The following is a 21,943-nucleotide window of genomic DNA, read 5'->3' as shown; positions in this document are numbered from 1 at the left end:
TGAGTGAACAGGCTGAGAAGAGACAAGATTTCTCCTCTGTACCCAACATAGAAATCAAGCCAGCTCCAAGAAGAGGGAAGCCCCATCCTCTGTGTATTGCAAAGAAATGCAGTGGGCTACTAGAGGGCATCTGGAGTTTTTAAAAAAAAATGTTTAACAAGCTAGTAACTTTTGTGGGCTTATTTACAAGGCTGTTGTATGTGATACATTAGGAAGAATGATTATGCATATAGGTCTGGTGCAGGAGTTGATGTCTCTACTCTTCAAACCATTGTTTTGAGATCACAGCCCTCAGACTCCCTCTTCCAGTCTTGAATAGGAATCTGTCATTCAATACCAAGAGGAGTATTTAATAATAAGCAATTGTTTGTTTGTTATTAACAGCAATCTAATAAAGATGAATTAAAGATCGGGGAAAATATCTATGGAATGGATCCAGATTTAGCCATATTCAACAGACCTACTGAAATCAGTGGGACTTTGGTTAGTCATGACTAACTGAAGTACCACTGATTTCAGTGGGTCTACTCTAACGTATCTCAGAATTGTTGTGAGGATAAAAATAGAGAGGAGGACAACCATGTAAACTGCCTTAAGTTCCTTGCAAGAGGAAAAAAGGCAAGATATAAATATAATAAACGAACAAACACTGTTGTTTACGAAGATGCTGAGCTAGCACCTTAGTACACAATGTGTTTCTTCTTCACAAAACACAGTTTTAAAAAAACCAGTGTATATGAGGTGGCTAGAATTTCACTACAGTGAAAAAAAAATCCTTGGGAAAATGGGAGGAGGGCTACACTCAGAATAAGCTCTTATAAAAAAAGGTAAAAAGCAAAGCTTTTCCTTTATGATAAAGCAGTAGCACAAAGCCCTAACCTCATTCATTTCGGCTTGCTAATTCAGCAGCTCATTTGCTGATACAGTAGTATTTACATAGGCATGGAAGCAGCCACCCCACAGATCTATAATTTCATTCTCAGCAGCATAGCTGTATATTTACAGAAACTCCAAAATTATAATCCTAAAAGTCATTATTGGAGATATACCAACTTTCCTGTTCATAGGAGGTGGAAGTTTTTCATATTAGAATATACTAAATTAAATACAAAGCCACTACTGTTGCAACTTTATCCATGTCTATCATGAATGAGTCCTGGTGTGTGTGTGTGTGTGTGTGTGTGTGTACGCACTGTATAAATTTTCCTTTGCCATTCACTTCATACATCTTATGAACAGGTAATAAATAAAAAACAAAACAAACAAACAAAAACCATGGATAATTGCTTTATGACAACTCATGCCATAACAAATATGTTAGTCTTTAACATGCCTGAGGACTTTGTCAACATTCACCAGAATAACTACAGAATAATTCCAGAAGAGTTGCCAAGTTGAGCTGATGAAGGAAAAACAAATGTCTTCATATCTTACATTCACATTAAAGGGGGGAAAGTGCTTGATTTAAACACCTCTCTCATACTTCACTATGAATTTAGACAATGGCTAGACATTTGGTGTGGCAAGAGGAAGGAAGATTTCACAGACCTATGCTGATTCTCCCTGCAATAATATCAATCCTTATTTTAGAATTATTTCCAATTTCATTTTGTGCCTCCATTTCTCCTGCTTTACCACCCTGATGAAGACAAGCTGTACTTAATAGAATAATTACTTACATGAACACCTTTAAAGTTGTTTAAATGGCTAAGGTGTGGCAGCCTTAATTATTTTGCAAGTAGAAGCTCCGTAAATAAGAGTTAAGTGAAATAGAAGGCAGTTCAAGAGGCAAGAGCAAACAACACTAAAGCCTCAGTTTGAACTGAATAAAAGTACATAATTGTATTGGAAAACATTCAACTCTGGGCTCTCTGCCATACAGGAAGGGTGTTTAATTACCAACACTGACATAGCAATATCAACATAAGACTGAATATTCAAGAACTGCATGTGATTTCTTAATGCCCTTGATTCTTTCCCTTCCAAGGAAGAGACAAAGTTCCTCATTTATCTTTTAACTTACTCATGTGCTCTCAGGTACATATTTTGGGATGACTGGCTACTATTTTGAAACTTGCATCATAACAGAGAATAATAGCTAAGCTTCCCAGTTATTTGGTTAACATTTATTCAAGTTGATATTCTTTACTAAGGAAAGGTTTAAAGTGTAAGCTGGCTTTGATCCCACCCCTTTTGCCTTGTGCCCCGCCCACCACTGGAATGTGGCCCAACAGCTTCTCCAAAATAGAATTCAGCCCTTGGGCTGAAAGTAGTTTTGCATCCCTGGTTTGAACTCCGTAGTTTCAAAATTCTTCCAAATAACTGTTTCCACGAGATATTAGCCAAGCAATCATCAGTTTTAGTTATCTAGACTTCCATCCAACATTGCATGAGCAGAATTCCACTCCCACAATAGAACCTTCCTTTCACCTCCTTCCCATTGTAGCCCCCTCCCTCTGTACTGCCCCCAAATATGCTCCCTGTGGAGCAGATGGGTGGTGCTGCTGCAGGGAATCCATTCTGCTGAGTTTGGAGGACAGACACAGTTGGGATCAACCCCTAATAATTAACTTTTGCTACTCCATAATTTACTCTTGTTAAAGCAATTACATTGCTTTTTTGTGAACCAACAGGTTCCTATCAATGGGCTCATGAAAAGCAATTATTTTAAGATTTAGGGCGCAATCCTATGGAGATAGTTGGCAGCCTCTGAAGTTGGAGGCTGCCAAATATCCAATGCAGGGTGTCTGGAGCCGCAGCACTTCCAAGCAGGAGGGAAGGGGGCTGGGGCAAGCATAGGAAGCTGTGTAAGGCAGCTGCCCCAGTCTTCTCCCCTCCCTGGGGCCACCCCTTCCCCCCCATCTCTGTACTGTGTTTCCAAGCCAGAAATGTAGCCATAACTGCACTGAGGAGGACTGGGGAGCACGGTTTCTAGGCTCCAACGTCAGAGCCCTGTTTGTGACCTTGGAGCCCAGAAACCAAACATCCTATGCCACCACCACCCAACACTCTTTACGGCTGCAGTCCAATGCACTTTTTCTTGGGAATAAAGCCCATTGAGTGCAATGGACCACTTGAGTAAACATGAATATGATTGGGCTGAAAATGACTAAGTGGGGTAACCAGAGCTTGTAGGAAACCAGTTAACAGCAATATTTTGCTTGTCAAGGAAGGACCCCCAGCACAAGGACATGACCTTTGGGAACAAAGTCTATTCTAGGCTGCAGCTTCAAGTTCCCTACTGGAAAGTCGTATCGATGGTACTTAGACTTCAGCAATATGCAGTGGTAGAGCTTCCTTCTTTTAAAGTATTTTTAATTTTAAAATAAATTTGTAAACATGCTAAAACATACATTCCATATAAAAACACCTTTCTTTAAGATAAAATCCATTTACAAAGAGCTTGTTTCTATTGAACTGTAATTATGGGACCAGTTTCAAGATGCAATTTCTATACAGATAACAGTTATAGTGCATTGGTTTAGTGAAAACCAGGAATACTGGACTTGTCATGAATATATACATATCCCCCCAAATGGGGGGGAATGGACACAAAGATTGTTCTGCCTTCTTGTGGGGCAGGGGGAAGAAGAGAAGGTGCTGGTCATCACTAGACTTGCATGAAGCACTGCCATGAATAAAAAGGCATGTTGAGCCATGCAATTTCAACGTAACAGGATTAGTTACCGTGGCATGCAAACACCAAAACTTCCAAGTATTACGATGAATTACTAAACAATCATGTGTGTTTTGAGCTATGTACTTTTCATCCTTAGTATCAGTAAAAGTTCTAAGATTTACTGCACAGATGAGAAATCTTGGAAGCTATATGTAAGCCACATTAAGCATTTAAGAGGAAAAGGGGGAACAAGTTTGACAAGTAATATCAACTTCTGTATGCATTTTTGCAGCCAACTGCATGTCCATCTAATTGCAGTTTTTTCTACTGCACATTAGCTCAAGTCTTCTTAGGACAATGTCCTATTCATCCAGGTAAAAAACCCTGCAGATATTTTTGCATTCCTATGTACTGAACTACTTTAGCAGAGAAACAAACTAGATTGGTCATAATTCTCCCCTATATATCACTTCTGACAGCTGGGAATCAATTGTCAGCTAATTTGTAAGCACTTGGAAATATTATGTGCTCCAATACCTTTGAGGCAGAGAAATCCAATGTAGGTTTGTCCCAGAAGGATAAAAAATCAGGCTAACGTAAGTTCTCTCCATATTACACGTGAGAATCTAAGCTAAAGGATCCTCGCACAATCAAGTTCTGCTGACACCAGGCTGTCGTTCACTGGTGTGTTCTGTTGTCACTCTGACATTCGATTTTTCTTCATCCTTGTCAGTGGTGCTAAACGTATCAACAGCTTGACTTCTTTGTAAAAGCAGGTTAAAGTAGGTATTGTATCCTTGTGACTTCTCTGCCCAAGTCTCTCCTTCCAAACTGATCTGCAGTCTTCTGTATATCCTTTGCTTTCCCTTTGGTTCCTAAAAGCATCTCATGACAGTTTCAACAAGCTTTGTACTGACATCATCATGCAACACCAACACGCTCATTTCTTTGTGAATGGTATGACTGTTGGTTAGCAAGACAGCTGAGTGGACATTTGTAAGGATGAAATCAATCTCTAAAGGAAATAATTACAACTCCAGAGTAGTACAGTTTTGTTACATTAATAACTAGCAGTGTTACCAGTGAACTTCAGATAATTTAGTTGCCATAATGCTAAGTAATGTTTAATTTTATTTTTTGGGAGGAGCTCATGAACATCCACACACAGTGAACAAAGACTGAGAAAGTAGATTACAATAATATACTTGCTCAACTACACATCCCTAGAACTATTAATTCTAGCTCAGAAAGGTTTAATATCTTTTCAGAAAATGAGACTTCCAGAAGCAGAGCCACTCTACACCATATTGAATGTGTCTTTGCGACTACACCTAAAAAGTGTAATATCCAGAAAGATCTACTAGCTTGGTTTTTGCTGTAGACAAAGAGTCTTCGATTCCTATGTTGTTTCTCTTTAAGTGTAGATGTATGTCTGCAAATAAACCTGCAGGTTCAGAGTCTGACTTACTCCTTATTGACGTCTACATCTTAGCTGGATCAAAATGGCATTGTTAGTCATTTTTGAAAGACAATTTTAGAAGCACTCACCAGATTCTGAAGAATGGAGAGCAACCTTATTTACAATATTTATATACCACCCAATAACCAAGGTTCCATCTTTTACAATACTGCAACAGCTATGCTAGACTTCATTACCCATAGACACTACTTTACTAGCAGTAACTCTAGACAGGGGCGGGCAAAACAAGAAAAATGTCAACAAAAAGCCCACAGACGACATGTGGCCCCCTTCGCCCCTGTGTTGCTGAAATTTGGCAACAGCAAAAAAAGATGGATACAGCTCTTTTGAGTTGCCGTAGTGTTTTGCCACCGAATTTTGTCAGTGAGCTGCCGATATTTTGCTGCCGCCACACCAAATTTCAGCAGAGCAGCAGCGGACGTGTGGCCCCCAGTGGGCTCCAGGAGCTGGAAATTGCCCCCCACTTGAAGTTGCCCACCCTGCTCTAGACCTATCTTCTGGATACAAAGCATCTCGACAATTGTTAAGAATTTTCCAAAACATAGCAGAGCAATAGAAATAGTTAACCCCCTAAGTTATAGACAGCTAGAGGAATTATGTTTCTTTGAGAGGACTAACAAGTTAATGATCAAACATGGAATGATGTATATAGCAAGTAAGGTTAACATCTTATTGCATGGGTGGGGGAGTCAGGATGAGGAAGGAAATTAATTAAGGGAGCATTTCACATCAGTAGTCCATAGCAAAACTTGCTGAAGAGGTAATGCCCATATCATTATATCTGTTTTTGGTGAAGTTGTTGTTATTATTATTATTTTCATTTCTATACCATCCAATGCCGGAAGCTCTCTGGACAACTCACAAAAATTACAAGCCATAAATACAAGATGATAAAAATATAATATAAAATCTTTAAGTTGTTTTTACATTTTGTATGTTAAACAGCAAAAAACAGTTACAGTAAGATACTGAACCTGATAAAAACAATTGATATAAATGCCCCATCTTATGCCATCAAATGCCTGGGAGTAGAGGACAGTCTTAACCTGGTGTTGGATCAATAATAATGACCTAGTCTGCATGTCACGACAACTCACTGTGGTTTAATTTACCTGCAGGGACCGTGGCATCGTGCCGAACTCCCACAAGCATCCAGCTTGCTATGTTGTGCAAAGCCAGGTGGCAGGTTGATCATTCGACATCCCTCAAATAACCCTAAAATAAGCCGTGCAAAAATGGTGCCTATGGGCTCCTAGCATGATGAGACAGCCCTCGCGGGTAAATTATGCCATGGTAGGCTGTCATGTTGTGTGGGCCAGGTCAATTTTGGCACCAGGTGGACCTCGGCGGGGAGAGCATTCCATAATTGGGGGGGGGAGCCACTGAGAAGACCCTCTCCCTTGTTGCCACCTTCTGAACCTCCCTCAGAGGAAGGCCTCAGAGGTCAATCGTAGTGTCCAGGTAGGTTCATGTCGGGAGAGGCACTCTGTCAGGTATTGCAGTTCTGAGACATGTAAGGTTTTATAGGTTAAAAGCAGCACCTTCAATTGGGCTCAGAAACATACAGGCACCCAATGTAAGTGGCCCAGAATTGGTGTTATAAGTTATATGCTCAGACCTTCTGATCTGTTATTAATTTGGCTGTCATATTTTGCACGAGATGCAACTTCTAAATAATCTTCAAGGGTGCTTAAGTAGTGTGCATTGCAGTAATTTAATTTGGAAGTTACCAAAGCATAGACTACTGAAGCCAGGTTATCCCTGTTCAGATAGGGGTGTAGCTGGGCTACCAGCAAAAGCTGGTGGAAAGCTCTCTGTGCTACTGAGGCCACCTGAGCCTCAAGTGACTAAGATGGTTCCAAGAGAACCCCCAAGCTACGAACCTGCTCCTTCAGGGGGAGTACAATCGATCCAGAACAGGCTGAACACCATTTATCTGGTTAGAAGAACCACCCACAAACTGCATCTCAGTCTTGTCTGGAATGAGCTTCAGTTTATTAGCCCTCATCCAGTCCATTGTCACAGCCAGGCACTGATTTAACACATCCACAGCCTCACTTGATGAAATTTAAAAAGAGAAGAAGAGCTCCATGTCATCAGCATACTGATGGCAATACACTCCAAAACTCTGGATGACTCAACTCAACAGTTCCTTGTAGATGTTAAATTGCATGGGGGACAAAACCAACCCCTGAGGAACCTTATGCTGGAGCATCCATGGGGCCAAGCAATATTCCCCAAATACTACCTTCTGGAGCCGGCTATCCAAGTATAAGTGGAACCACTGCAATGCAGTAACATCCCAACCTCCCAGCTCAGATAGTCACCCCAGAAGGATACTATGGTTGATGGTACTGAAAGCTGCCAAAAAGATCAAGGAGAATCAACAGGGTCACTCTCACCCTGTCTATCTGCTGACATAGGTCATCATACAGGGCAAACAAGGCTGTTTCAATGCCAAAACCCAGCCTGAACCCTGACTGAAATGGATCCAGATAATCAGTCACATCCAGGAGTATCTGGAGCTGGCTTGCAACCATGTGCTCAGGGACTTTGTCCAGGAAAGGATCATTTGCCACTGGCATGAAGTTGTTAAGATCTTCTGGGCCCAGGGAGAATTTTCTTCAGGAGTGGTCTCACTGCCACCTTTTAGGCAGCCCAAGACCATTCACTCTCAAAGGAGGCATTAATCACCTCCTGGACCAGCCAGCTATTCCCTCCCTGCCAATTTTTATAAACCAAAAGAGGCAAGGATGCAATACAGAAGTGGTTGCTTGAACTTGTCCAAGCACCTTGTCAGCATTCTCAAACTGTACCAGCTGAAACTCATCCAACAAAACCGGACAAGACTGTGCTCTGGATACCTCATCCGATTCACCTCCTAAAACACTGGATTCTACGTCCCAGCAGATACAAGAGACTTTATCTTGGAAGTGCCTTGCAAACATACCACAGCAGGCCTCTGATGGATCTACAGCATCCTTAAGGCTAGCATGAAATAAGCCCAGGATAACCCTGAAAAGCTCCACTGGGCAGCATGTAGAAGATTCATAGACACAACGAGATACTGTGTTTTTTTTAATGCTGGCCCTGCCCCTGAATATACCTGAGCATAGGTACTCATCAATGTTTGATTACATCTACTGGGAGAGTTCCTCCATCTGAAGTCAAGCCATCTCCTAGTTTGTTTCATTGTTCTCGGCTCCAGGGTATACTATGGAGCCATACAAGCTCTGTTGTGGAGAGGGCGTTCAGGAGCAAAGTCAACTGCCCAGGTCATTTCTGCATTCCACAAATCAATCAGGGTTTCAACAGGAGCACCAGCCATGTCAACCAGGAAACTCCCTAGAGTGCTCTGGAAACCACCCAGATCCGTTAGCCTCCAGGGGCAGACCATCTTAATAGGTTTCCCAACCTTGCCGAGGGGGAAAACTGCTGTCAGTCTAAACATCAACAGGAGGTGACTGGACCATGTCAAAAGGACTGATTCAAAGTCCTCCACCTTCAGATGACCCTCCCCATGACTGGCTGAAAAAAAAAATCTAGAGTGTACCCCGCTACATGTGTCAGGCTGATGTTGAGACAGTCCCATGGTTGTCATGGAGGCCATGAAATCCTGAACTGCCCCAGGCATGGTGTCCTTGGTAGGAATGTTGATGTCCCCCAAAACCAGCAGCCTGGGGGATTTCAGCATCATATCTGAGACCACCTCCATCAGGTAGCAGGGTGGGTGGTGCACCAGCAGAATCCACAGTCTCTCCCACGGGCCCAACACAAGTAGTCAGATGGACAGGGAGCCTGCAGAGAGAGAGAGGCTGGGTTCACAAGATCACAGAGGGGAAATAAGCCACAGCAACTTATTTCCCCTTCCTGCGCACACCACAGGTTCTAGGTGTCTTGTTGCCCACAGCAACAAGCCCCCCTGGCCAGGTTCACACAACATGACAAACTGCGCTGCTGAGGGTAATTATGCTAATCCCCCCTACACACAGCTGGCATGCACAGGGAGGGGAAATAAGCCACCATGGCTTATTTCCCATCTGTGATCATATGAACAAGGTCAGAGAGAATTCTTATAGACCATGGCAACCTCAGGCACATAATCAGGCCCTAAAAGTTGACCAATCCTCACCATAGACTCTAAACAACCAAACTGGCCAGGGTGTTAAAGGTGTGGCCCTTGCATCCCCTCAAAGTGGCTCCTCTCAAAGAAGCACCCCCCCTTTGGATTCACCCCCTTTGGGGTCACTGCAACACTGCTTCTGACCTGGCAAATAAAGGCCTTTTCCCAGAGACAAGCATGGTAGGCTCATGTTATCTATCAACCTGAGGGAGGTTTTCTCCTCTTGCCCGCTATGCCAGCTTCTCCAGACAGCAAGGGCAATGGTCCAATACACAGCAGGCAACAATGCAGGGCAAGGGCCTGGCAGATTGTAAGAAACAGCTCACATGTCCTAAAGAATGTTCCATTTCCCTTATCTGTAGTTTCAGGTCTTGAATTCTGAAGTTGTGAAAACACAGGCAAAACACTTCATAAAAGAGTAGAAAACCTCATTTGGAGGATCTGCATTACTATTTGAATTATCTAATTATCTAGTGCATCCCACTTTTCCAAGCTTCCAGAAACAGGGTGCACCATTAGAAGATGGTAGCATGATCTGTCCAAAATGTTTTTTCAATCTGGAAATCATTTCAAGTCATGTAAACTTGAAGGGGTTTTACCAATTCTCCCCAATTGTATCCCTCCCACAATCTCTGGAAAGCTGCCTTGAAAGGTCGCCCAATCCTCTGGAACCAGTTTTCAAGCAGCTGCAGTTGGGAGTGACTTTGCACCCCTGCCTCCACCCAGGATGAGTGGAAGTACCTTTTGCTTGAGCAATGGGATTTGCCTCACAGGATGAAATTTCACTTTCATTAGGTAGGAGTCAACCTAACGGAAAAGTGCAAGGATATGCACCTTGCTCTTCGCAACATCAGTGGACCGCAAAATGAGGCACAGATGTCATAAATTTAATATCTGTTTTAAAACTGGTTAGGCTCTTTAGTTCCCCAAAAGCCGAGGAAATTAACTTCAGATTTATATTTCCCCCTAAATTCCAACTTAGAATTGATATTAAATTAATTCTACCCAGTTATTTTAAACCTTTTCCCAAGTCTACAGATTTGATTCTATAGGAAAAAGTCCTATTTTACCATAGTCAAACAGGCGGTGCCATTCTTTGCAACAGGTCCTCCATTTTTAAACATTAAAGACCAATAATGCAAACAATACTCCAAATAAGACCTCACAATAGCAGCAATACCTATGTTTATAAATATTCCTGCTGCTCTTAAAATAAATCAATCTTTCCTTCCCTGTTTTCGGCCATAAAATGTCAATTAGCACTCAAACCTCTTATTAAATAATTTCCATAGAAACTATTAGCAAAATAGTTTACAATTATCTATCACTACAACAATCCTATGAAATAGTTTTAATTAAGCTTACAGCCTTGCCCAGTGTTGCTCAAGAAGCCTCAAAACTCAGTAGGGATCTGAACCTGAAACTCCCATGTCAAACTCTTTATCTGCTGCAGTACACCATAGTGGTCATAAAATACTTCAAAGTAAGATATAAGGCAGTGGAAGAAAGTAAATGTTGCTCAGTCTGAGAATCAGGCAATATTATACCCCAAGTGGTAGCAAGACACCCTAGAGTGCTTAATATTTAATCTCTTGGCTTGGGAAATTATTACCATCATCATTTGAATTTATGTATTGCTCTATAACTGAACTTCTCAGGGTTACATAGACAACAAAAGCAAAAAATAATAATAGAAAGAATAAAAGGTATTGCCTGGTGCTTGAAGGTCAACAAAGTAGGCACCAGGCAGACCTCTCTAGGGAGTGCATTCCATAATTCTGGGGCCACTACAGAAAAGGCCCACCCAAACCTGAAGTCTCAGATAGATATATCTACAGATGTTTTTCTAAAAAATAAATACCTGTTCTTTTACAGAAGCTAGAATAGTGGTGGCAGTAGCCTCAGTCTCCATACCCGGACTTGTGGAAGATTCCTGGATGTTCTGTTGCAGCCCTTCTTCCAAAGGGGTCTGCTCAGGAGCCGGCATATTGCCTGGAAAAAATAATCAGTTTGATATTTGATGTTTATGCATTCAACTGACCTGTTACCTGCTCTCCACTAAAACATTCCATAAGCCTAAGATTCCTGAAGCATGCATTGTATCTTTTGAGTAGAAGGAAAATTCGTATTCTTCTCCCTGACAATAGTAATACAGAAATACTATTTTGCCCAAGGGGAGCTTACAAAGAAGAAGAGGTCCAGAACAGAAGTATCTATTCCTTTTCTTTAAAAGCAGACTAGGCTGTCTGACAAGCTTCTCATTAGCAAGTTATGTCAGACATGTTTTTGCAAGATACATTAGCTAATATGTCCCCAGACTTTACTGACACATACACCTAATCCATATATACCTCTGCTGTACATCTCAGGCCTGAAAAGAAAGAAGAAAAAACTCTTATTTTAAAAACACTTCATTGCCTGGAGGAGCTTCTTATTCACTAAAAGATTACCATGCAAATGGTTACCTTCGAGCCTGCAAGACAATTTCCATGACTTCCAGAGACTATCTCTCTTTATCATATGCCCAAGACACGTCTTACCTAAATTCCCTATCTTTATTTGCCTAATCTTTTCCTATGGAAGATATTCCAAAGCCTATCTAGTTTTTGCTGCCTTTTTTCATACCTTTCCCACTAAGGTTACACAGCTTGTGTGAAGAGAGGACAAGACCAGCGTAAGACACAAGGTATGTTTGCATCATTTCTACTATATAAAGCTATTAGCTTAAGGGCTCAATTTTATCAAAATAGGCGGATGCCTCCAGATTCGGAGGCAACCGCCTATCCAAAGCAGGGCAGGAGAAGCACGGAGGGGATCGTTCCCGCTGCACTCCTCCTGCCCTGCATTTTTGGCTAGACAGCCGATTGCAACTGTCTAGCCACGGAAGCACGGAGCGGGTTAGGAGGCTGCTGTACAACACACTGGATGGGTCGTACATGCAGTTCTGCCCTCCCCGCCCTGGAACACCCCCAGACATGCCCCTTTTTGGCCGCTCCACGCTCCTCTTGCTGGCGTGGAGGATGGGGCTGTTCCGCGCTGCCTCTGAGGCAGCGCAGAAGTGGGGGGAGGTCGGTTCTCCGGCAACTGACCTCGGCATGCGGGCTCCGAGGTCGGTTCCTGGAAAAGGACATATCCTGTGGCCATCAAGCTGCTGCCTAGTGGCCATAGGGCTGCTCCCTAAATGTAGTTCCTAATGATCCATAAATGTTGATTGTCTCTTGACAGGTGTAATATTCTGAACTAATATTTTCAAAGAGCAAAAGATTCCAAGGTTGCCTTGAGTGGCAACAACTAACTTTAAGAACCAACTTCATGAAGAATCAACTGCATGAATTTGCTACCTGGCCTCCAAAAAGAATTGACGCTACTGTCTAGAATGTGAATGTTTCAACCAGGATTTGGGTCATTTCCTCTAGAGCAGTTCACTCTATGCTTCTCAATGATAAATTTTATCTGCCACTTTACTGGACAACATTCTTAAAAATTCATTCAATGGATCTTCTGATCCTAAATTTGATTGCAATCTTTGCTGCTTCATTATTTGGGACACCGTGGCGATTTTTCCCATTTGAATATCAACAGCAAAACAGAGGGATAACTAGAAACACATGTCCACAAAAGGGTATTCCCTTTTATATAATGAATGACTTTTAAGTATTCCTGAAGTGATCACACAGCCATTTTGAAAATCTAAAATCCTAACTAGGCTCTCTTTTGCAAATCCCAGACTGACACTTTACTTGGTTTTAGCACATTATTTTTATGCCTAAGAGTAGCAGTGAGAGATGATAGCACAACATTCATTTTATTTCAGTGGTTAACCCACAAAACACACTTCAAGTGCCCTGGGCTCAGAATCACTTTATATGCAGTTCCCCCCCCCCCCACACACACTATACAAATAGTCTGTATTTAGGATTTTTGTGAGGAATGCCCAGATAGATATCCAAAGGCATATGCACACTTGAATGTGCATCGTATGTACAGAACCCCCACCCCACAGACTCTGTTTCATCCCATAGCATAGAAAGCAGCAGTAGTTGCATAATGAGAACCTTCTTCCGCCACCTCCACTTCCCACTCACTGTTATTGCAGCACTTTTTCTCCTTGAAGTGAATTCTTTGAGAGTACTAAGCAGCCTTTGTTCTGATATGATACATCACAGCAACAGCAGCATCTCAGCAGCCTCTGACCTGCACAACAGCTTCTGCTACTAGTGCTAGCCCGCTCCCATTGCAAAGTTCTTCGTCAGTCACCCTATCATTAGCCAGGTGCTAGCCATATCGCTTAAACTACTTTAGAAGTATTTTTAAATACTTTAGAATGGGGAAGGCAACCTCTAGCTCGTAGGCCTAATCTAGCTCATGGGGGTGCCCAACCTGGCTCCCCAGGCCCCTCCCCTCCCCAAGCCCCGCTTCCTGGACTGGAGGCTTGGGGGGGGGAGGGGAAAAGGAATGTTGATGTTATCTCCATGCTCTGATCAGAGATAACCAGACGATTCCTCTGCATGCAGTTCTCTGCCCATATAGGGATTTCCCAGATCCCTGGAGATATCATGGGGATTCCACAGGGAAAAGGCACTTGACTTGGCCAGGGCTTGCAGGAGCCAGTCTTGCATGCCCCAGCAATCTGACTCCCTTCCAATACCATCCCTGCACTGCTGCTAGGTTTTATTCTGGTTTTATTGTGGTTGAATTGTTTACTGTGGTTTTAATGTTTTATATACAGTCAGGGCCAGAAATATTGGAACAAGGATAACTGTTTTGGCAGTTGGCCTCTGTACACCACCACATTGAAGTTGAGAGGAAACACACCCAGATGGGAGTGAAGTCAGGACTTTCAGCTGTAATTCAAGGGATTTGACAAAAGTGGGGCACTCGCCATTCAGGAAGTACAGCCAGTGGCATACACACACACCCATCATTGGTGGCTCATAAGTAATGGAACAAACCAACATCATTTCAAACTTAAGGATCGCCTTTAATACCTGGATGAAAATCCTTCGCAGTCAATGGCTGCCTGAAGTCTGGAACCCATCGACATGACCAAATGCGGAGTTACCTCCCTCGAGATGCTTTGCCAGGCCTTTACTGCAGCTGCCTTCAGCTGCTGCTTGTTTGTGGGTCTTTCTGCCTTCAGTCTGGTCTTCAGTAAGTGAAAAGCATGCTCTATTGGGTTGAGATCAGAAGACTGACTTGGCCATTGAAGAACATCCCACTTCTTTGCCTTGAGAAACTCTTGGGTAGCTTTTGCTGTATGTTTTGGGTCATTATCCATCTGCAATATGAAGCGGCGTCCTATCAGTCTGGCAGCATTCAGCTGAAGCTGAGCAGAAAGTATAGCCCTATACACTTTATATATTTAGAATTCATCCTGCTGCTTTTATCAGCAGTCAGGTCATCCATAAACACCAGTGACCCGGCTCCACTGGCAGCCATACATGCCCATGCCACAACACTGCCTCCACCATGTTTGACAGATGATGTGGTATGCTTTGGATCATGAGCTGTTCCTTTTCTTCTCCATACTTTGCTCTTCCCATCATTCTGGTACAAGTTAATCTTGGTCTCCTCAGTCCAAAGAATCTTATTCCAGAACCGGGCAGGCTTTTTTAGGTGCTTGCTGGCACAGGCTAATCTGGCCTTTCTGTTCTTGAGTGTTACCAGTGGTTTGCACCTTGTTGTGAAGCCTCTGTATTTACATTCATAAAGCCGTCTCTTGACTGTAGATGTTGACAATGACATGCCTACCTCCTCAAGAGCGTTCCTGACCTGGCTAGATGTTGTGAAAGGGTTTCTCTTCACCATGAACAGAATTCTGCAGTCATCCACTTTAGTTGTCTTCCATGGTCTTCCAGGCCTTTTGCTGTTGCTGAGCTTGCCAGTTAAGTTCTTCTTTTTCAGGATGTTCCAAACTGTTGTATTGGCCACTCCCACTGTTTTTGCTATCTCTCTGATGGGTTTATTTTGTTTCCTCAGCCTAATGATGGCCTCCTTCACTCGCATGGACACCTCTTTGGACCTCATGTTGGGAGTTCCGGTGAACAGCTACCAAATGCAAATGTATCACTCAGAATCACCTCCAGGCCTTTTATCTGCTTGTTTGGTCATGGGGTACCCAGGAACAGGCCACCCCTGGCCATGCAGCTGCTTGTCAGCCAGTCGTTCCATTACTTATGAGCCACCAACGATGGGTGTGTGTCTATGCCACTGGCTGTCCTTCCTGAATGGTTAGTGCCCCACTTTTGTCAAACCCCTTGAATTACAGCTGAAAGTCCTGACTTCGCTCCCATCTGGATGTGTTTCCTTTCAACTTCAATGTGGTGGTATACAGAGGCCAAATGCCAAAACAGTTATCTTTGTTCCAATATTTCTGGCCCTGACTGTATTTTGTATTGTTTTATTGTGTGCTCTTTGGTTTTAATTTTTGTGAACTGCCCAGAGAGCTTCGGCTATTCGGTGGTATAGAAATGAAATGAATAAATAAATAAAACCACCATGTCCTAACTGGGGCGCAAGTGACATGAGAAGGAGGAGCAAGACTCAGCTAAGGTTTGCAAGACCAGGTCCAGAGAAGTCCCTTCCCATGCTGCTCATGACCCAATTGGAATGCAAGCAGTGTAGGAAGGAGGCACACGACTCAGCTGTGGTTTGCAGGAGACAGTCCTGCAAGTCCCAGCTCAGTCTGCTCCAGGCATGGAACTCTGTGCCTCTCTCTGCATGGACAAAAGAAAAAAAGTGGGTGGGGCCAGATGACATCAGTGGAGGGTGGCAGTGATTTGGGTGGGGGCCCACCGCGTGACATAACCTGGCCTGCTGATGTGGTCTGGGGAGGCATTTCGGCCCCCAGACCAAAATTGGTTGCCTGTTTCTGCTTTAGATGAGGCCAGATAGAAATAAGGGGAAAGAACCACCTTTTCTCATCTCTGCCTTAGTCTTCTGATACAGAATCTTTATTATATGACAGATGCAAACTTTCTACATGAGTCTGCCTTTGAAGACGGTTCAGAAACTGCAGCTTGTGCAAAATGCGGCGGCCAGATTGATAACGGGGACCAGCAGATCCGAACATATAAGACTGACTCTGGCCTGCTTGCACTGGCTGCCTGTATGTTTCCGAGCCCGATTCAAGGTGCTGATTTTAACCTATAAAGCCTTACACGGCTTGGGACCACAGTACCTGATGGAATGCCTCTCCCAACACGAACCTACCCATATACTATGCTTAACATCTAAGGCCCTCCTCCGGCTGCCTACACCGAGGGAAGCCCGGAAGACAGTGACAAGGAAGAGGGCCTTTTTGGTGGTGGCCCCCAAATTATGGAATGATCTCCGCGATGAGGCCCGCCTGGCGCCTACATTGTTATCTTTTTGGCTCCAGGTTAAGACCTTTCTCTTCTCCCAGGCATTCGGCAGTATATGATAAGTGTTTAATCAATCCTGGAATGTCTTATGGTTATGTTGTTTGTTTTTGAGATTGTTTGAAGTTGTTTTAGATATATATTTCTTTTATGTATATTGTCTGTCCATGGGTGTTTTATGTAAATTGTTTTTAATCTCTGTATATTGTATTTTTAATGTTTTTAAACTTTGTAAACTGCCCAGAGAGCTTTGGCTATTGGGCAGTATAGAAATGTAATTAATAATAATAATAATTCTGTAGCAGAGTCCAGAAACCTGCAATTTCATATTCATGTTTTCCAAATATCTTGAGCAAATACAGTTTGAAAGTAGCGCCCTTGCTCTGAAGCCTTCTTTGTGAACAAACTGAGACTGTCACAGTTGCCTCAGACACACAGTTGCCTCAGATTTAAATCAACTCATATGCGGGACAGCTTTTGCTATGAAAATTATTCTTCTGCTGCTCATGCACCCCACCCCCTTGGTAACCAAATTTCCTCAGACAGCTAAAGAAGCTATGATGTGACAAGATGTCCTTATCATCCTGGTTATCTATAGCTTCTTTAGAAAGCTTTGCTTCGGGCTCACATTTTTCAGATTTTTATCTTAAATACTCTCTTAATTGGGCTTATTGTCTCTGCCATTCTAAAGTGCTGTCATTTGTCCATACACTAAGCCATGAAAAATGGGAATTCAGACAAAAATATTCTTAGTATGCCTTTATGGGGGTATGGTAGGAAAGAGGTACATCCAGGGGACTAGTTAAACGTTGCAGGGTAACTGCAAATGTCTTATTTCACAGAATTTGCATTTGCACGTCATGCTAAACCATTGTTTCATGAAGAACACATGAGTTGGAGTGCCAAGTTCATACACTGCCCCTCTCCTTTCCTGTGCAGGAAGGAAAATGAGTCTGGAAGCTTTTGCTGAACTGTGGTTTGTCATTCTGCCTGGCATTTCAAACTGTGGTTAACACTAGCCATGGTTAATGTCAAACAAGCCGACTTCAAACCGTGGCTTCTGAAGGTGGATTGTAGAAATTAACTATAATGCCCCATTTGGACAATATAGAAAGTTGCAGTTAACTAAAGGCAGAAGCAAACACTTCCAAATTTCTCTTGGTCATGAGGGAGGAGGAGATGGGAGGGGGTGTACAAGCCCCAAACCTACTGAACCTTATGCACATTGCAAGTACAAAGATGTAATTAAGCTTTACTTAATTTTTTCCCAATTCTGCTTTCCAACCACTCATTTTAAACACCTCTAAAAGATTTCATTCCTGCTCTCTGCTAGTGGAGACCCTACTCGGGGTATGTCTTTCTCTGATTTTTGGAAGTAAACTGCTTCAGTTATGTAGATCAGGAAAAAATCTTAAATGTCAATTATGTCAGATACATAATTGTGTTGGGTCCACATTTGTTATATATTTATCTTAGAAGCTCTTCATTTGGCTTATTGCTTCTGCCATTTTAAATGTCATTTGCCCATGCACTTTAAACATGGCCATCAAGCAAGATGATTGCACAGAGGCATTATGAGAGGCAGTTAAATAGGGCTTATTAGAGCCTTATTATAGGTTCTAATAAGTGTGCATAGGACTGCAATCTACAGCTAGCAATTGGAAGATGCACTAGATATTTTTGCCTTATGTTATATTTCAAGTTTCAGAGGCTGAGATGTTCACAGAAGACAACTACTTTACTTTTCAAAAAATACATGAAGTGTCTGAATTATGCCCCCTTGTATAAAATATATTTAGGGTGACTGAATTCAGCATCAGAAAACTTTTTTTTTTATTGGCAAGCTCTCAAGAGCATGTCTCCTAGTTAAGATGTAGGCCAAAATGTCCTGGCTACATGAAATGCATTTCTGTCTCTGTAGCATTAATTTTTTTTGTTAAGGGTCCCAATGGACTAATCTAAAAGGTGACTTTCAGCTTATCACTTCCACATAGTACAATGCATTAACAGTTAGAACAAAGAGAAAAAAGAGTAGCATGCACTTTCTAGTGATGGTTCATATAAGGTCCTGCATGCCCTAAGGCTTACCAAAAATTGTTTTAGTAAGAAAATTTCACCTTCATTGTTCAATGTAACATTGGTAGTCTAGTTGACATGTGATAATTATAGCCTGCTTGTTTGGATTAATGCATTTTCTCTAATTCATTGGTTAAGTGGTTTACATTGCCAGCAAATAAGTACAAATTATGGAATGAATCTACTGCAACACTAAATTAAGTTTAAAACATAAATATTAATAGTGCATCACTAGAAACCATGAGTTACACAAGTGTAAAGGTCTGGATCAGGATGTTCATGTTTCATATGAAAAATGATGTCAGCATTATTGTAAGAACGTTATTTAAGGTATATGACAAGCTCTACCCAAATACTAAATTGATGTAACAGCACTTTGTAGTTCAGATGTACATACTAAAAAAATGTTTTTACTCATGTTCAGATGGCTAGTATTTTACCACCTTTAATACTGCATTTTCAAAATATAGGTTTAGCAAAAGATAAACCAGGCACTGACAAACAACCATTCATCTATAGCTCTAAATAAATGGCAGTGATTGCACTAAATGTATGCACTAGCTGTACCTCTATACAACTATTCAGAGCAGTGGTGTCAAAAATAAAAATAGCTGCAAAGACAGCTAATGCCAGATAGGAGATAGCACCTTAAGAAGAAATTCAGCACTATTACTATTGCATCAATGTGCTAAACATGAATGAGCAGGAATGAGCCACAGTAAGTTTTGGGCTTGCGTGTTTCCCAACCCTTCTTCTCCTCCCACTCAGTTGAGAGGTGCTTGGAAGATTTTGCTTCTGCTGTTGTTTAACCACAATTTGCTGTGTCATCTGGACCTGGAACTATGGCTTTAACTACAGCTAGTTCAATAAGCCAGCATCAGTAATTATGGTTTGAAGTTGCCTTCGTTAATGGGTCCAGATAACATGAAAATTGCTCTCGAGAAAAAGCTGAAGCTTTGAAACGTCTCCTGGCTACGTGAAAGGAGGGGAGGAAATGCATGCACCCAAGACTCAATGTAACTCATTCACATCAAGCTAAACTATGGTTTAGCGTGACAGGCAAACACTTTGTCTTGTATGTATCTGTTGTCAACTTAAGACAGAGAAAAGGCCTTCAAATAAAGCGGAGGCACATGGTATCGAATTTCAGCAATAGAGAACAGCAAAAAAAGCATTTTTTGCTGTTCGCCACTGGCCCACTACTGAAATTCAGTAGCACAGCAGGAAAAATAGGTTCTTTTTAAAAGGAAAAAGCAGCAGTTTGCCAATGAAATTTGGTGGTGCAGCAGTGACAAAGAGAAGCTATTTTAAAGCAAAATATCCCCTTTTCCTCATAGCTGTGTCACCAAATTTTGGCTGCTGCTTTTTGCTTTTAAAAGAGGTTATTTTTCCAACTGCTGCACTACTGAATTTCGGTGACAAATTCAGCAGTGCAGTGGGAGCAGGGGTGTGGGCTCTAGTGGAGCAACGTGGCACTCCAACCCCTGAAATAAAGCATGGGTTCATGCGGTTGATCAGCCATTTCACATAGCAACAGCGGTAGAAGACCAGAATCATACTCTGAAGGACCAAATATTATGCTGCCACATCACCTAGAAGGTGGTACGTTAATGTTTCTCGCACTTTATGTAATCATATTCCCTTTCTTGGCTTACTAAACCATATACAGGGTGGCCCAAAATTAGGTATACAGTATAGTTTATTTGCATTTTATTATATTGTTTATTACATTTGTTTAACACTGTTTAATCTCGTAAGTGCTCGAAATGTATTCCATTAACTGATTTAACTGTCACTCCCTGTCACTCACTCTTCCCAACTGTCATTCTGACTCCACCCACACATCTTCTACTCACACATTCTCTCCCCCTCCCATCAACATTCTAAACAACTGTATACCTACTTTTGGGCCACCCTTTATATAACACTTCAGTCTCAAAACCTCATTAAGCATATCTGACCTGATCAACCAATTAATGTGCTGCTTTTCCCCCCACTCACCTTGCTTGCCCAGCTATTCAATTCCCACATTACCTTTTCCCTTGCTACCATCTCTTAAGGCTAGGTCTACTCTCCCTTTTGACTGTAACGCTTATTTTGGGAAACCCCACTAAGAGCATGTAAAATTGTTTGTGGCCTCTTATGCCCCAAACTTCCAACAAAGGATACTTAAGATATGAGAAAAAAACACCAGGGTACAGCATAAACCAGAAAACTAGCTCAAAACTGGGTAACAAGTTCTAAGGAAATACTCCCATTAGAAATCAGAAAAAGAAAAGAGTCTGGAAGATAGTATTATAAGACACTATTTCTGTACTTTAGTGTAACAGAGAATGTAGGCTGGGCATTTCTCCTGCCTTAGTCACAATAAGACTAGACTATACAGCTGCTTTCATATGATCAGCAATTTCCTGCCTTCTGTAGGTGGTAGCAATTTTATCACTGTAGGCACATGAGATTGTTCAGAGCATTAAAGTTACTATTTCTCTTCCTACCCTGTCTTTCCCTCTTAGCAACAAAGCGATTTTTTTAAAAAGCACCCCCCCTTCTACTATTGATGGCTCTCGACTTGAAGAAAATATATTCTATTAAAAATATTAAATCTCTGGGTCTCAAATAAAAAACTGTATTTTCTTGAATATATGCTCCCACTTAATAGCTGAGTTTTTAACACTACCTTTGCAGGGTCCTGTAAAACCTTGCACTTGCCTCCTAACGACAAACTGCCCTGCCCCCATGCCCAGCACGAATTCTGCTCTTCTCTTTCCTTGGAGTTCTCCATGAACTGCAGAGAACTTTGGGGAAGGCATGTCTAGAGAGATAAAAATGTCCTTCTTTCATGAACTGCAGAGCCCTTTGGGTGTGTGTGAGGATCTGTGAGAGCGAAAGCAAGGCATTTCTTTCTTGCCACTGAGCTTTTCCAGGAGGGATCAGACAGACACCAATGGAACTTCTTGAAAAAGCCTGGCATAAGGGAGAAGAGCCATTTAATTTTCCTTCTGAGAACTCTGGCGAGGAAGGAAAGAATCTAGGTTTTTGCTCAACAAAGAAGCAGCAAGGCACTCCTTACATTTTTTTCAAACGCCAGAACAACTCTCTCCCTTTCTCAGAGTTCTCCACAGATGCCATAAAACACACTGGAGGTGTCAGCCACAAATAATGGCTGGCTAGTAAGCCCAGCCAAAACTTGTGGTCCCATATATATATATATATATATATATATATATATATGCATACGCCAACAGTTCAGTAGTCCTCCACCCTGTGCTTCTGGACTGCTTCAA

The 21,943-nt window shown here is 42.1% G+C and overlaps 1 protein-coding gene across 4 annotated transcripts in view; it reads right to left on the bottom strand.

Moving 5' to 3' along the window:
* The window catches only part of PKP4 (plakophilin 4), a 163,746-nt gene that overhangs the window by 107,571 nt on the left and 34,232 nt on the right, over positions 1-21,943 (bottom strand). For all 4 annotated transcript variants that reach the window (XM_084811199.1, XM_084811189.1, XM_084811160.1 and 1 more), the window contains exon 2: positions 11,084-11,214. Coding sequence is in view for 2 of the 4 variants with exons in the window: in XM_084811160.1 (XP_084667286.1) it covers positions 11,084-11,209 (126 nt within the window). In the remaining 2 variants the exon portion in view is untranslated. The remainder of the gene's footprint in view (positions 1-11,083; positions 11,215-21,943) is intronic.

This window comes from Heloderma suspectum, chromosome 1 (genome assembly GCF_057233095.1).
Source record: "Heloderma suspectum isolate Gila_16-S chromosome 1, 16-S_ref, whole genome shotgun sequence".
In the NCBI taxonomy this organism is placed as follows: domain Eukaryota; kingdom Metazoa; phylum Chordata; class Lepidosauria; order Squamata; family Helodermatidae; genus Heloderma; species Heloderma suspectum.
Note: the sequence above shows the minus strand (reverse complement) of the source record. Positions and strands in the feature narration are given on the sequence as shown.